Source organism: Dermacentor variabilis, chromosome 9 (assembly GCF_050947875.1).
Source record: "Dermacentor variabilis isolate Ectoservices chromosome 9, ASM5094787v1, whole genome shotgun sequence".
Taxonomy (NCBI): domain Eukaryota; kingdom Metazoa; phylum Arthropoda; class Arachnida; order Ixodida; family Ixodidae; genus Dermacentor; species Dermacentor variabilis.
The window spans coordinates 115,918,379-115,934,430 of NC_134576.1; the positions used below are offsets into that span (position 1 = coordinate 115,918,379).

At 46.6% G+C, this 16,052-nt stretch overlaps 1 protein-coding gene across 1 annotated transcript; it reads left to right on the plus strand.

The window, feature by feature from the left end:
- The first annotated feature begins 4,126 nt into the window (after positions 1-4,126).
- Positions 4,127-4,579, plus strand: LOC142558517 (uncharacterized). The gene has a single exon (XM_075670651.1). It carries the CDS (start codon positions 4,127-4,129, stop codon positions 4,577-4,579), a length of 453 nt encoding a protein of 150 aa, XP_075526766.1.
- Positions 4,580-16,052: the final 11,473 nt, after the last annotated feature.

A 16,052-nucleotide genomic window follows, 5' to 3' on the forward strand; every position in this document is an offset into this window, starting at 1 on the left:
AAGATAGGGGAAACTACTCGTGCTAAATAAATGAAATAACGTAATGATGAATAAATGGAATTAATTCTCCATCCAATTTCATGGGTAGTTATGTTTCCTAGGTGAATCCTGTGAGTGTTAGCCAGCGCCACCACTTAGAAACCTTGGCTGCGGGAATGCTTTATATATATATATATATACATATATATATATATATATATATATATATATATATATATATATATATATATATATATATATATATATATATATATATGCGAACTTCATTTCCTTTATTTTTATAAATATTTGACTAGTGCTTCTGTTTGTACCAGCCTTCTGCCTTTAAACAGTCGGACCTATTAGCACTGACAACATACAGAGTAATAGCAACTAGTTAAAAAATGCACAGCCATGCTTTTAAAGACATTGGCTGAAAGCACCGTAGCTGAAAGGGTGTCAGCGAGTTAGTCTATTGTCAGGTGGGAGCAGCTGGTTGAGCGGTATGCGGACAGGGTTAGGCCAAATGCTACAGCTTGCATTCTTTTTTTCCCCAAGTAACGAGAATTAAGAGTTGGAATATGTTCGTGAACTGTCCGCGTCTCTTTTCTTCTTTGTCTAGTGTTGCACTCACAGATCCGTGGTGCACACAAGGGCACGTTTAATATCAACGCTCTAAGCGTTGCAAAGAAGTTAAGCTTTCGCTGCCGACATCCTCGCTAATTATCGTCAATCAAGACAAATAGTCCAGAAAGCTTCGCTTACAGCCATTCCTACAGTGCAACGGAACTGCGTAACTTTTCATCTGGAAGAAAGAGAACTTTCGTACTGATTACGATTTTTTTTCTTCTTTTGGACGCCCTCCAGTCTCCAAATTCCTCCTTTGAAATTTGAACGGACAAACGCGGACTTCGAATGGACCTTCTTTGATGCACCTGTAGGATGGTTTAGATGTTTCGATCTAATTACTGTGACCCCTGTTACTGGGGTGTCCTTCTCATTCAGTATGTTGGCCTTTATTATACCTGTACCGTGTACACCCCTCTACTCTGCAAGGGTTTGACATTCCTAAAATCTGATGAATGGCACTGTACAATGCGCCTGGTTCGCCTAGTTTGGGGAACTACGAGGAAAGTACATTATGGTGTGATTCCGGGAACTGATTCGCTCTCGCCCTTCCTTTCTGATTGAGAAAGGGGAAAGTGGGTCCCCTCGTGGTGCCGAGAGTGTTTTGAGAGATAGCGTCGGGGATGCTTCCTCCGCCGCAGGGACTGGGCTAAATGGCTGGCGTAGGCAACTTGTCGGAGCAAGGATTTGAATACTGGTGGCATCCCTGCATGTGTTTGAGGCAACAATGGGAGAATTGCCAGAAGAAAGCAGGGAGAAAGATAGCCACCCTCAGCGTCTGAGAAGTGCTAAACTTCTCGAGAGTAGGCAAGAAGGAATTTATTCATCATATGTCTGCGCAACAACTAGGCAAAGAAGAAAGGGAAGAGACGCTGGCAGGTCACGAACATATTCCAACTAGCTATATTTTCGCTACTTGGGAAAAAAAGAGAGCAAGCTATGGGGAACTGCCTAACAGACGTCCGCATTCCTTTCTGCACCCTGCTCCCTCCTGACAAAATAATCAGTCATTGACACCCTTTCAGCTATGGTACTTTCAGCTAAATTTTTTAGAAACATCGCTGCACATTCTTTAGCGAGTTGCTGTGGCAACGTGTGGTTCCGTTGCTAACAGGGTATTTAAAGACAAAAGGCACGCACAACACACACAAAGAAGCAGTACCCAGCACTTCCTAAAGAAAGTAATGAAATAGGACTAATTTGCGCTAATGTGTAATGGTGCTAATAAATTCCAAGTAATGCTCGAATAGTTCCACTGGCAAGTAAACTTTAATATGCCTCGGCAGCCATGGGAATAAGATTGCCGTGTTTCTTCGATACAACATTGATATAGTGCATAGTAGATTTATTAACATATTTTAGATGGGTATTCATGGGTCTTTCTTGTCATTACATTTATATCATTACTATGTACAACGTAAAAATGTTGACAATTAAAACTCGGTACGGTTTAATGTTGCAGAAGTGTATTCATGGCTTTATCGATTGTACATTTTTGGTCCGCTCGAATTTTTTTTTCTGGGGTTGTCGGGTTCGAAAATCGTAAAGGCCGAGTCATTTCAACGGCAGCAATATGTCGTTCCGCTAGTCTGTTGTACAATGGCTTTGGGCCCGAAAATATGTTTTTTTTTCCCAAATGCGGAGTTACGTTTTTTTGAATGGTCATTAGAGAGCTTGTGCTATGTTTTTGAGTATCATCTCAGACTTTTAAGCATAAAAGAAACGGCAACATCCAACATGAGAAATTTATAGTCATGTCCACCTGTTAGGCGTATTTTGCTTGGGCTGGTGGCGCTGGCTAACACTCCGTGTTCTACTAGGAATCATACCTACCCAAGAAAGTGGGTGGGGAAACGGCGCTGTGGTAGCTCAATTGGTAGAGCATCGAGTGCGAAATGCGGAGCTTGTGGGTTCGTTCCCCACATGCGGCAAGTTGGTTTTTGATCCACTTTTATTTCCATTAATTTATCGTTACTTTAATTCGTTTATTAAGCACAAGTAATCTCCCCTTTGTTGTCCGTGGTCTCACTTTGTTCGCTTGTTATGATATGACCACATTAGATATATATATATATATATATATATATATACAAGGAAATATAAATATAAACAACATGAAAACAACGGTTGCAGAACACAGTACAGAATTGATTACAAATAATAACATGGTTCATCATATCTCATGGTAGCATGAAAAATTGTGCGGGAACAAAATATCAACACGGTTTTGCAACATAAGAAAAAAAAGCGAACAAAGACCGTCTTCAGTAGTCCTTGTCGTTAATCTGGAAATAAAAATGACTTTTTAGTTGTCTTTAAATTTTGATAAAGATCTTACGTTTTTCATTATGAAAGGAAGAGTGTTCCATATTGGTATGGAAGTGAATTCACCAGTCTGTTCGGCATATTTAGTGCGGATTGCAAATGGAATTGAAATGCAATTTCCGTAAGTGTACCCCTTCATTTCTACACCTACCTATGCACTGGACCTAAAGAACTATATATATATATATATATATATATATATATATATATATATATATATATATATACATTCCAACTTCAAGGAGGCGTGCCTTATCCTTTTCCTTTATTCTTAATTAATGTTTCACTGGTGCTTCTGTTTGTACGTGCCTTCCGCCTTAAATAGCCTGGCCTATTAGCACTTACAACATATGGTGTAAAAGCGTATTGGCAAAAAAATGCGCAGCCATGCTTCTAAAAACATTTGCTGAAAGCACCATAGCTGAAAGGGTGTCAATGACTTGGTCTATTGTCAGGTGGGAACAGCTGGTTGAGAGGTATGCGGACACGCTTAGGCCAATTACTACACCTTGCATCTTTTGGGTGGAACTACCTGGAATTGAGCGAGTTGGAATATGTTCGTGGAAATGTCAGCCCCTCTTTACTCTCTTCATGTCTAGTTGTTGGGCTGACAGATGATGAATAAAATGGCTGTCTGCCTAGCTTGGAAAGTTCACCCCTCCTTCGACGGTAAGCGTGTATGTCTCCCCCGCTCTCTGCTGCCGGCCATTCTCCCATTGTTGCCCCAAACACGTCCAGAGGTTAGTTTTTCAAACCCACTCTCCAACAACTTGTGACCAATCACGACCCCGAAGTGAGGCCCCACCTACCAGGCTATAAGAGACACAGTGTGCATCTCGGCGACACTCTTCTCGTCTCTCAGCTCGTCCGAGTCAGACCGACGTGACGTCACGCACATCCTCGCTGCGAACAGCCTTGACGACCTGCGGCTGGCCCTAGACGAAGCAAGTGAGGCGCCCATCATTGCCCCATCGTGTTTGCAAGCATTAGCTTCGTCAAAGGCGTGCTCTTCAAACTCGGCTACCACTAACCACCTCGGCAGTCACAACTACCAGGGAGTAACGGAGAATCTGTCCATCGCCGACCCTGCGACCGGACGACCAAACGAGACGACTCAGATCGGGCAGACAGGCAACCTGGTTCTCCGTCGCAGCCATCCGGGTCTTCCGAGGATCTCCACGATAACACTTCCACCATGGAAGAGACCACGTACACCCTGGAAGGGTTCGACTGGCCATTCGTGAACGAGCGACCCATCACCTTCGAGCAGCCGTTGCCCTCGGTGTGCGTCTGCGTGAACTGCGAGGTGGTTGCGGCCAATGCGGTGCTGCTTCCCTGCGGTCACACCTTGTGTGGTTTTTGCCTCAATGACGCTTGTGATGGTGGGGACAATTCAACTCGGCGCGAGAGCGGCAACCTCGAACACACGCACTGTTTCGGCTCGTGTCCCCTCGACGGTGAACCCTTCGAAAAGGAAGACGTCGTCGACCTGTGCTTCCCTTTGGAGCGTCTTATGGCCCTGCCGGTGTACTGTTTCCACGCCAGCTTGGGCTGCCCGTTCGACGGAGTACTTGGAGAGCTTCAGCATCACCTGCTGGAATGCATCTTCGGAACCGCGACCTTCGTGTTGACGACTCGGTGTTTGTAGCATCGCTGGCGCCGAGGCCTGGAGTCACCGGTGGATCAGTCAGCCCTGTGCAGATTACGATAGGGTTATAGTGCGCAAGAATTACGTAGCCTATGACCATGCGCGCTGAACGTCGAAGCACCTGCCTTCGAAGATATGCCTGTACTGATCAAATGCGTAGTAAATATTGTTTGTCATTTTCCCCATTGTTCGATTCATTGCGTGCCATGTGGTGGTCGGCTGGAAACGGCCTGAACAGCTGCATCACGTTGATTAGGTATATACCAGGTATTTTTTCTCATGATGATTTTTTTTGTCATTTATCATTTAAAAAAGAAAGCCGCTAGGAGCGTAGTGAACGTGGCATTTATGTCACGAGGCTGGGTCACTCGATGGGTATATACTTGCCAGTATATAGCTTCAATGCGCGCGAAAAACTAGCAATCCCTGGCCTTATAATCAGCAAGTCTGATGACCTATTAATTGTGGTAGGTGGCGTACGAGTCTTTTGCTTTAAACAAATGCTATCGCTAAAGGTACGTCCGTCACTCTCTCTAAAATATAAAGGTGCGTTACACGTATTCCGCATTGTCTTTATGGATGCACTGGCGACGTTTCTCTTTGTTATTCTCCAAGTTTCGATTTCAGATACTTCGCTAATAAGCAATATTAACAGCCAAATAATGCTTTACCTCGCCTCACCGTCCATTCGATGGAGCAGCGTGCCTATTTCTTTCCAGCCCGCTCACACAGGTGTGTTCGTCGCTGTAGTAACAACTACCCCGTTTGCTTGCAAAACGTTGACGCACGCTTTCCAAGGTATAACAACGCAATCCATATGGTGCGTGCCCGACTACATATTATGACAACGCGTGCTTATCGCAGATAGAGCGCTACGATGCAATGACGCCTTTCTACTTAGTGACTGAGTGATACGTGGAAATGCGATCGCATTGCAGCCTTTCACAATTACCAACATGCCAAAGTTGAAACTTCAGCACACAAATGAACAAAATCCGTAACTAACCAAAGTAGACAAGCGGAAATATCTCCGTACGGTAAGTTCCGTTGACTCTTTTTCAAATCGCCCGCACTTTTCGTTCGGAAATAGGTGTGAGTGACCTTCTTGGTACCTTTTGCTTTTTTTCGCTCAAAGCAGTTCGTACTTCACGCTTCTTCGGAAGACTTCTTTAAACACATAGCTACGCAAATCACTAATATAAACTTAAATGTTGGTAGCCCGAGCTACGGCGTCGCATAAGACGTGGCTCTGTATTACGTTTGAAAACATTTTCGCCCTTGCTAGTAGAATACACGCACTGCTACCTTGATGTTTCCAGATTCATCTACATTGAAATTAAATTATGGGGTTTTACGTGCCAAAACCACTTTCTGATTATGAGGCACGCCATAGTGGAGGACTCTGGAAATTTCGACCACCTGGGATTCTTTAACGTGCACCTAAATCTAAGTAGACGGGTGTTTTCGCAATTCGCCCCCATCGAAATGCGGCCGCCGTGGCCGCAATACGATCCCGCGACCTCGTGCTCAGCAGCCCAACACCATAGCCGCTGAGCAACCACGGCGGGTTCATCTACATCAAGCAGATTACGCTGTAAAAAAGGGGTTCTGCGCAATCTTAATCGAGAACACACGTACAGTAGCTCACTTTGGTCGTAATTAATGAGAACACAGTTGACGGCTCGCTTTTCTCGTGAAATATGCAGTGGCTGTTTGTGCTCAGGCGTTGCAATGAACATTAGAGTATATGGCCCAATAAAGTAAAACTATTCCAATATCTTTTTATTTCAATCTCCTGACGTCAAATCTGCGTAACCGCCGATGCAACCATCTAGCGGTCACCCGCAGGGTTATCTGAACATGCCAATCAAAAGCTCTCCTCGTTCACAGGATGTCACTTTTGTTTGCTTGAAAAACGAATAACATTGTCTACGCTGAGCGGCTGGCCTTATCTAATTGTCTGACAAGAGGCGAGGAACACGCTCAAGTGGAGAAGGTTTCGATGGGGCGGAGGCACTGCACTGAAAATCGTTAACAGGATGAATAGGGTGGTGCCCGCGTCTACGTTTGGTCCCCTTTCCGTTTCTTGGCTCGCGGTAGCTTGGCTAAAATCGCGATGGCGTGCAACGGACAGTTAAAAATGCCTCTAAACGGATACCCAGTGAAGAAGAGTTGGCAGAACGATGTCGTAAACGTGCCGAAAGTGCTCGAAAAGGTTACATGGCCACGCAAAATCTTTATTATACGCAAATAAACCCATACTCTCCGGCAGATGCGAGTAGCCATTGCCGGAGCGATCGACAGTGGCCATCTTTTATTCCATTCGGAACGGGGCAGCCTGCGACTATTCAGGAGATAATTCAGTTTTGTTCTGCATATTAACGCATCGTTAACGCGTGCACATCACTTTGACGGGGTGAGTGTTTGCGGTTTTGTGACGGAGCGTGAAAATAGGTGAAGTGGCCAGGTGCTGCCTGTAAACTTTAGACCAATAACCGAGCACTAATGGCAAGAACGCGTCCAATCAGAAATAACTATTTTTCTTTTTTTCGGTCAAATCCTGCATAATAAGTGTGTACACGTCATATCATATAGGGACGTATCGCGGTTTTCGTGACGTCGCGTGGCACACAGGTTAAGTCGGGGTGGTCCAAAAAATTTATTGACCAATCGCGGAGGGCTGGTTGCACAATTGGAATAGAAAAGTTTGGAATAGTTTTACGTTATAGCGCCTCAAGTCATGTAAAGCGCACAGGAATTCGCTTCTAGGAACGCTGAAATCCACAAAAGTCATGAGGCAGAAATCTAAACAGTTTGCACTGAGTGGTTAATATGACAAGCATCGAAGCCATTGCAATTTGGCATTTTTGTTACCTTTGCGGTGATACCTTTGACTACTACGCTGGGTACGCACTTTGCATACGAATTTACTTGATGCTGTGGTTTTTTTTTGTTGTTGTTCGTATTTTTTGCTGTGACAATTTGCCTGACCTAGCTAAATACTTTTGAAGTTTGAAATGAAGTGAAATACTTTTGAAAAATAATGAAGTTTCTTTCGCTGCTCTTAAGTGCGCTAGAGAGAACGTGTAGAAACAGTGGAATAAAGGTGCGTATGAGCCGACAGCGCATTAAACCTGGCTGTAGAGCATCAGTGAGAACGTGTCACAAACACTTTCGAAGAAATTCTGAGAGAAAACAAAAACAATTTAAATGAGGAAATTAAAATTACGTAGATCCGACGCAATGTGGGAATCGATGAAAGCGAAGGTTTCAGTGCTGATTGCTTTGATTGAGGATAATTAGCGGTGATGTTTACGGGGAATGCTTAATTCCCTCAACTTTCAGTCGAACGCGACATTGGTGAGTTGATGTTAAACGTTACCTTGCGTGCACCACTGTTGTTTGTCTGCGTACTATAAACAGAACACACTTAGAGTTGTTTCCTTGAGGCATTGTTTTGCGCTATTTTTCTTAACCTCGGAGAGAGTTGAGCATTGTCATTGCCTCACATGGCACATCGCATCGTGGCAGAAGCGTGAAACTTGAAATTGATTACGCGGCTGTACCTACCGAAACAATAATCGGATTGTGAGGCACGATGTAGTGCGGAACCCATATTAATTTTGACACCTTGGCGTTCTTTAACGTGCTCTAAAATCGAAGTGCCACTGCGCTTTCTATTTCGCTCCTGCCTAAATGCGGCTGCCGCAGTCGTCATCAAATCCGCGACCTCAAGCAATGAGATAGGCACAAAGATACCGCGGCGGGCACAGAAGTGTTGATTTGATGTGCGCATGTACGCTACCGTAGTGTCGAATGGACTCTGCGGTGCGCTTTTGTAATACGGCTCTGCTTCTTCACGCCCTGTGTAAGTTGTCCGTTAGAAATATTTAAGCGGTGTTTATTTTTGAGAAATATCAGAAACGTACCGTGCCGCACCCTGCACCTAAGTTTATCCAGTTTTCCTGGAACCCCTCTCGTGTTGTAGTAGTAGCGTTTCCTTGCCTTCTCGCGTCTCCTTTTCGCAATCCCCCTCCCTCCCAACCCCTATTTGTATGGGAACGGCCTGTTCTCCCCCATCGTCTCTAAAGTTCCATCTACGTCCCCTCTGGACTCGCAGATTAGTAATAAGGTAAGTGCTGCAGTTTCTGGAACGATTGTGGAGGGGTCACGGATAATTCAGCTGTCAAGAGGGGGATGTGTTGACCAGGGACCTCCAGAGGGCATTGTGCACAAATCCGACGCGGCGATGCACAAAGATGTTACTCGCGTCCTTACACTGGAAGCGTAGCGCGGGAAGGACGATTCACAAGTACCAGACGGGACAAGCGCCAACTTTCAACACTGCGTTTATTGCGGCAGAGTAGCATATACACGCTGCTGATTCTGCTAAGAGACAGAAGAACATAAAAGCTTGACAAAAAATTGGAGGACGCTTAAGCTTCGCCTTCAAGAGTGGAACGCGACAGCGTTCCCGTCGACCCGCCAAGCGGTGTAAGACAATGCGCTACGGCGCAGCGATCACTTACGAGGCGCCCTGCATCGCACTTTGCGCCCACCTATCAAGCGGTGGGCGTCGAGCAACGCAGCGTTCGGCGCGGCAACGAAACGTGCGCCTGAGCAAGCGGAACGAACCAATGAACTCGGTGTCTCGGAGGGGGAAACGATCTACGGCAGCCAAACGTCGTGATCGGCACGGGCAGAGAGATAGATAGATAGTAATGTAAAGAAAGGAACGGCGCTTGATTCTGCAACCCGTGTGAGAGCACGGCGAAGCGTCGTCAGGGGAGAGGGAGTGGGGGCCGCGACGCGCCTGGCACCGGTCCCCGCACAGCCCCAATGCGCGCGTGGCGCGCCACCTTTCGGGGCAGCGCCGTACATTGAGAGGAGGGGGTCTTCTGTGTTTGCCGCAAGATGGCTCTGCGTGTGCCGTAAGCGCAGAAGATATGTAGCGGAAACGTACTTCGCTGCTCGTGTAACTGCGACTTCTGTAAGTTACATGCTCATAATTACCGATATACACCGCAGTATAACTTTCTACGGCACGTTTCTAAAGCAACACCGCATTCACTAGAAGCGCTTTTGTACCGCTTTCAAGCATCGAACCCCTGGCTGAGTGGTAGCGTCTCCGTCTCACACTCCGCAAACCCTGGTTCGATTCTCACCCAGCCCATCTTGGAAGTTGCTTTTTTATTTATGAAATGCCTGCCATGATTTATCGCTCACGGCCAACGCCGCGAACGCCGGCGACACCGGCTTTTCGGCGACACGAGCTCCTTAACGCTATCGCGTTAAAACGCCACATGTCGTCATGCCATGGATTCAAGCTCTGTAGTAGATAATGCCACAGACGGCCCGCAGACGCATAGATCACCTGCCCGTGCAATCTCGGATGCTTCCTTGATTTCTCTTGTCAGGTCATTGCGGTACCGGTGCAGAATGGCCGTCTTATCGAACAACGGATGGCAAGGTGGTTATGTAACACACTTTTTGCAATAGGCCGCCAGATGACCGTCTGTGGAAAGATTGCTTACTTTAACTGTGCTCTTGTTGACTCACATTCAAACATCTGCCCGTTTGGCTAATGTAGTACCTTCCACGCGAGAGTGGAATTTTGTACACAACCCCCTCCTGCAAGGCACATAGACACATCTGTGTTTTATTGTTGATTCAGCCTTCCGCGTTCGAGAAGGCCAGCTCTTTTTGCAGACACTGAGCAGCTTTTTTGGCACATGTATATCTTCATCTAAAAATCCACAATAACGTTCGGGGGTTTCCGCACGGCCAATTCGATGTAATAAATGTTTTGTGTACGGAGTGGCTAACCTTAATCCATGAATAAGGGTTTCCATATTTCTGTCTAATGGCAATGAAAATTTGAATTCAATGAATGGTCAATACGATACACATCCGAGCTTGTAGAATTCTGGTCAAACCACGTATTTTTAAACATTTTGAAAGACGTTGTCGTTATAATGCAGCGTAATTCATTCTTTGATAATGGGAGCGTAACCCCATCAACATAGAGGTGCGCTTGTCGTGCAGCTTATTCGCCTGCTGTGTGGCCAGTAATGTTACAATGCCCTGGCTTTCACTGGAATGCTAATTCATGGTTCGCTTGGCTTGCCTTTGTGAGGTCTTTGAGTGTTTCGTAAATGTCGCATTGCTGCAGCAAGCGAACAGATATGAAACTATAATGTAAACGTGCTAGTTGTCTCCCTGGTTGTTAGGCCACGTGCTGTCGGTGACACATGTGCTGCGAGCACGTGATCGGGCTCGAGATTCCTCGATTGTGACGCTAGAGGCCGCTCCGAATTTCGTGAATTATATATTCACAAAATTTTCTTCGCATGTACAGTTTTCGGATAGGCTCATGACTGCTGCATACGGTATGCGGTAAGAATGTATACCGCCGAGGGATATGCAGTGTTTGATTGATGGGTGTAGCTCTTGCGCCTGTGTAATCAGAAAATAAAATACTGCTTCGCTGGGCGTCAGAGTCAAAGAAAAGTGGCCCGCTTATCATAGTAAGTCAATCACCGTCCCAAACCTGACCCCTATTCTCAGTGCACCGACAAGGGCAAACACCATATCGCTCCCTCATTCTGTCTTTTTACCACGCCCCCACACTTCTTTTTTCTTTGGCGAGGGAACTTCACTTCACCGCGCATTCGGTGGTACTAAGTTATTCACGCTCTCCGCAAGGGCGTGGGTAAGGGTCACTTACGCATACATAAAAGCGCGTCTAAGGAAATTGTTGCTGCCATGAAGAAGCAAAGTGCCCACGTCCGAACGCTGGCATCAGCGACGTGATTTTAATAACTCCTTACAACCCTGCTTAGCATTCTGTCTCTAGACCATTTGAAAAAGAAAGAAGCACATTCTGTGCATGCTCCCGATAAATATTTTCACACCTAAATACCCGCACCGACAAACTAGGGCAACAATGTATTGTTCCCATTCACCAGCTTATCCTTTACAGATTCTAGAACTCTGGACATTCTTCGACTGTGCAAGAATTCGGCGGTGTTGAATCCTATCGAATGGCATACAATAGAATTCTTGGGGGAACAGGAGTCGGGTGTGGTGGAACTGCAAGGGAGCGACTGGAAATGTTCATAGTAGTTGCACTGCTTTTCTGTTTCCCTTCCTCGTTGGGAAGAGAGGGATCGCACTTGGTGGACAAGACGCACACGGCCGCCACATTTCAATGAGTGCGGAACGAATACCATCGACAATGGATGCCAATGGAAGCGAACTGTCCAAACGAACGAGCCAACGACAGTCTCACCCCCCCCCTCCCCCCCGTCTCGTTGCCGCGAATCCTCGCCACTCGGTTGTGCAAAAGTACGAACCCTTTCTCTTGGCACCTTAGTTGAACATGGCTTGCTGCTGGGCTAGTTAGTTCACGGTGTAGAGTAAAACTAAAAACAAGCGCGAAAAATTATGCAGATCTGACGTACTGTGTGAATCGACGCAACCGATGCTTTCTGGTCTGGTTGCCTTGATCGACGATAATGAGCAGTGACATTGATGGCGAAAGCCTAATGTTAATTGATGTTCAACGTTCCCTGGCGTGCACCATGGCTGTTTGTCTGCATAGTTCACAGAAAGAACGGGGAGGGGTGTTTTTGCTTGAGGTGTTATTGTGCACTATATTTCATAACTTACGTGAGGGTTGAGCATTGTCATTGCCTCACTACGCTCATCGCATCGTCGATGAAGCATTAACGTTGAATTGGATTGCTCGGCTGTGCGTCCCCAAACCACAATCGGATTATGAGGCGCGCCGTAGAGGTGGACTCCGGATTAATTTTGACACCCTGTTTTTCTTTATCCTCTCCCAAAATCTAAGTGGAAGTGCGTTTTATATTTCACCCGTGTCGAAATGGAACTACCGCGGTCTGGATCAAATCCGCGACCTCAAGCGATGCCATCGTCGCAAAAATACGGCGGCGGGCAAAGAAGAGCTGATTTGTCGTGCGACCGCTTCCGTATTGCCGCCGGCACCATGCGGTGCGCTTTAATAATGCGGCTCTGCTTCTGCACGCCCTGCGTAATTTGTCCGCTTGTAATATTTGCATGGTGTTTATTTTTCAGAAATAGCAGAAACGTACTCTGCCGCACCTTGAACATTAGCTTATCCAGTTTCACAGCAATCGCTGTCGTTTAGTGGTGGGGTTTGCTTGCCTTCTCCCATCAATACCCCCTCCCCCTTGTATCGAACTGCCGCTTCTCCTCCTTCCTCTGTGCAGTTCTATGTAGGTTCTGTCTCGACTCGCACGTTAGCAGAAAGGAAAACGCTGCAGTTTCTGCAATGCTCTTTAGGTCGGTCACGGGTGATTACAGCTGTCAAGAGGCTAATGTGAAGATGCCCATGGAGCTTCGCAGAACATGTGCACATTCGACGCGGTGGGCCCAAACAAGTTTCTCGCGTCGCCTTTCCTTTCTGACTCGCCTCTAACATGCATACAAATGGTCTAACCTCCTCCCCTCCCCCGCTCGATGCGGTGTGCCAGACAGCAAGAGCAGCAGTGGGAAAGGCGAAGGAAGAAGCAAGCTTCAATTTCAAATGATTTTTTTTATTCACCTGAGCAGGGGCTACGTTGAAAATATAGCGAAAACACTTTCAACCGAACACTGGCATAACGCTGTATTGTCCCCATTCGGCATCTTCGCCTTTACCATCTCACAAACGCACACACCGAACTTCTCTGGGAGTGTTTGTTATTGCTAAGGGCTATTGAATTGCAACAAGAGCTTAGCTGGGTCAATAGGAATGGGCAGTGGGCTATTTCAACAACAGGAAATTATAGGAGTACATGAAAATGCATTTGTGTTCGTGCATCGTCCTTGGTGGAAAATGGAAAGTGTTGATGCATCGCATTTGAGACAAATGCTTGTAAACAGGAGGTTTTTCGTTGAACAGTGCTACATACGCTTGAAAGTAAATATTGCTCGATGAGCGCCACTGTGAGAAGGTAAAGGAGATGAGCGTTGAGTGTTCCACTGTCATGCCGTAATCATCGAGCAGGGCTTTCTGGTCCTTCATGCAGGCGTAATTCATACAAAAAACAAAGTATCGAGTAATTTGTTATGCAAATTGGATACCCAGCGTAGCAATCAGATGTATCACCGCGAAGATAACGAAAATGCCACATTAAAAAGCCTTCTGTGCGTGTCATAAAAACCACTGAGTACCAACTGTCTAGATTTCTGGCTCATGATTTTTGTAGATTTCAGCGTTCCTAGAAATGAATTACTGTGCGCTCTACGTAACTTGAACTCTAACCTTCATTGCAACACGTTGACCAAAAACAGCCACAGCATGTTTCATTAGAAAAGCGAGCTCTCAGCTGCGTTTACAGACTGAATACCGTCAAAGGTATCTAATGTTCGTGCGTTCTCGATTACGTTTGGGCAGAACCCAGTCTATACAGCATAAGCTACTTGATGTAGACGAAGATAGCAGCATCAAGGTAGCAGTGCGTGTGTTCTACTGACAAGAGGAAAATGCTATTAAACGTAAAACAGAACCACGTCTTATACGATAGCGCAAGTCGCACTGCCAACATTTAAGTTTATATTTGAGATTTGCGAAGGGGTGTCATTAAAGCAGTGTCCCAAAGATGCTTCAAGAATGGACTGCTGCGAGCGAAAAAGGAGAAAGCACAAGGGTCACTCACCCCTGTTTGCAAACGCGAGATGCAGGTGACTTCGGGAACAGTCGGCGCAACTTACTATACAGAGAAGAGCTTCTCTTCTAAGCTTTAAATCGCTAAGGATTTTGGTTATTTGTGTATTGCAGTTTCGACTGACATCTTCGTAATTGTGAAATGCTGCAAGACGATCGGATTTTCACAAATCAGTTGGTCGATAAACAGCGAAGCGTCATTGCATCGTTGCACTGTAGTTGGGTTAAGCACGCGTTGTCCTAGTACGGGGTCGGGGAGGCACCATATGGATGGCGTTGTTATTATACCTTGGCAATTGCGCGTCAACGCCATGGAAGCACAAGTGGCAGTGGTCACTGCAGTGACGAGCACTCCCGTGAGAGCGGGCTGCGAACAGGCACGCTGCACCACTGAATAGACAGTGACGCGAGGTATACCTATATTTAGCTGTCAATATTGCTTATTAGTGAAGAATCTGGAATCTGGAAGATAACAAAGAGAACCGCCGCCCGTGCACCAATAAAGACCATGGCTGACGCGTCTAACGTACCTTCAAACGTTGGAGAGAGTGTCGGGCGTGCCCTTAGCCACAACATTTTTTTTTAACGCGGAAGACTCGTACGCTCACTGCAACTAATTATCAGGTCATCAGACAGGAACGATGTAAGGCCAGTTATTGCTAGTTTATTGCGCGCATTGAAATTATATACTGGCAAGTACAAACCCATCGAGTGATTCCACCTAGTGGCATAGAAGCCGCGTTGGCATAGAAGCCGCATAGAAGACTCCTACGCTTTCTTTTCTAAATCCTAAATGTGAAAAACAATAATGACGAAAAACCACCTGGTATGTATCCAATCAACGTGATGCAGCAGTTCAGGCCGTTTCCAGCCGACCACCGCATGGCACACAAATAATGGAGCAATTGGGAAAAGGACAAACAATATTTATTGCGCACATGAGCAGTACAGGCATATCTTCAAAGTAGCTGCTTCGAAGTTTAGTGCACATGGTCACAAGCTACACAATCCTTGCGCACTGTTGAGCGTATCATAATATGCACAGGGTCGACTGATCCACCGGTGACCCCAGGCCTATGCGCCAGAGATGTTACCACCCCCGAGGCGCCAACACGGAGGTCTCGGTTCCGAAGAGGCATTCCTGCAGGTGATCCTGAAGTTCTCCAAGCTCACCTTCGAACGGGCAGCCCCAGCCGGCATTATAGCAGTACACGGGCAGCACCATAAGATACTCCACAGGGAAGTGCAGCTGGACGAAGTCTTCCTCGGCGAAGGCTTTACCGTCGAGGGGACACGAGCCGAAACGGTGCGTGTCTTCGAAGCTGCCGCTCTCGCTCCGATTTGGATTACTGCCGCTATCACAAGCGTCTTGGAGGCACAAACCACACAAGGTGTGACAGCAGGGAAGCAGCACAGCATCGGCCGCAACCACCGCGCAGTTCACGCAGACGCGCACCCACGGGAACGGCTGCTCGAAGGTGATGGGTCGTTCGTTCACGAATGGGCAGTTGAACCCTTGCAGGGTGTACGTGGTCGCTGCCATGGTCTAAGCGTTATCGCGGAGATCCTCGGAAGACACGGATGACTGCGACGGAGAACCAGGTTGCCGTTCTGCCTGGTCTGAGTCGTCGTCGTCTCGAGCGGTAGTCAGGTCGCGGGGTCGGCGATGGACAGATTATCCGTTCCTCTCTGGTAGTTGTGGCTCACTAGGTGGTTCGTGGCAGCCGAGTTTGAAGAGCGCGCCTTTCTCGAAGCTATTGCTTGCAAGACGATGAGGCA

What these genes read in the sequence shown, in the direction of transcription:
- LOC142558517 (XM_075670651.1), top strand. Translation starts at nt 4,127, where the DNA reads ATGGAAGAGACCACGTACACCCTGGAAGGGTTCGACTGGCCATTCGTG.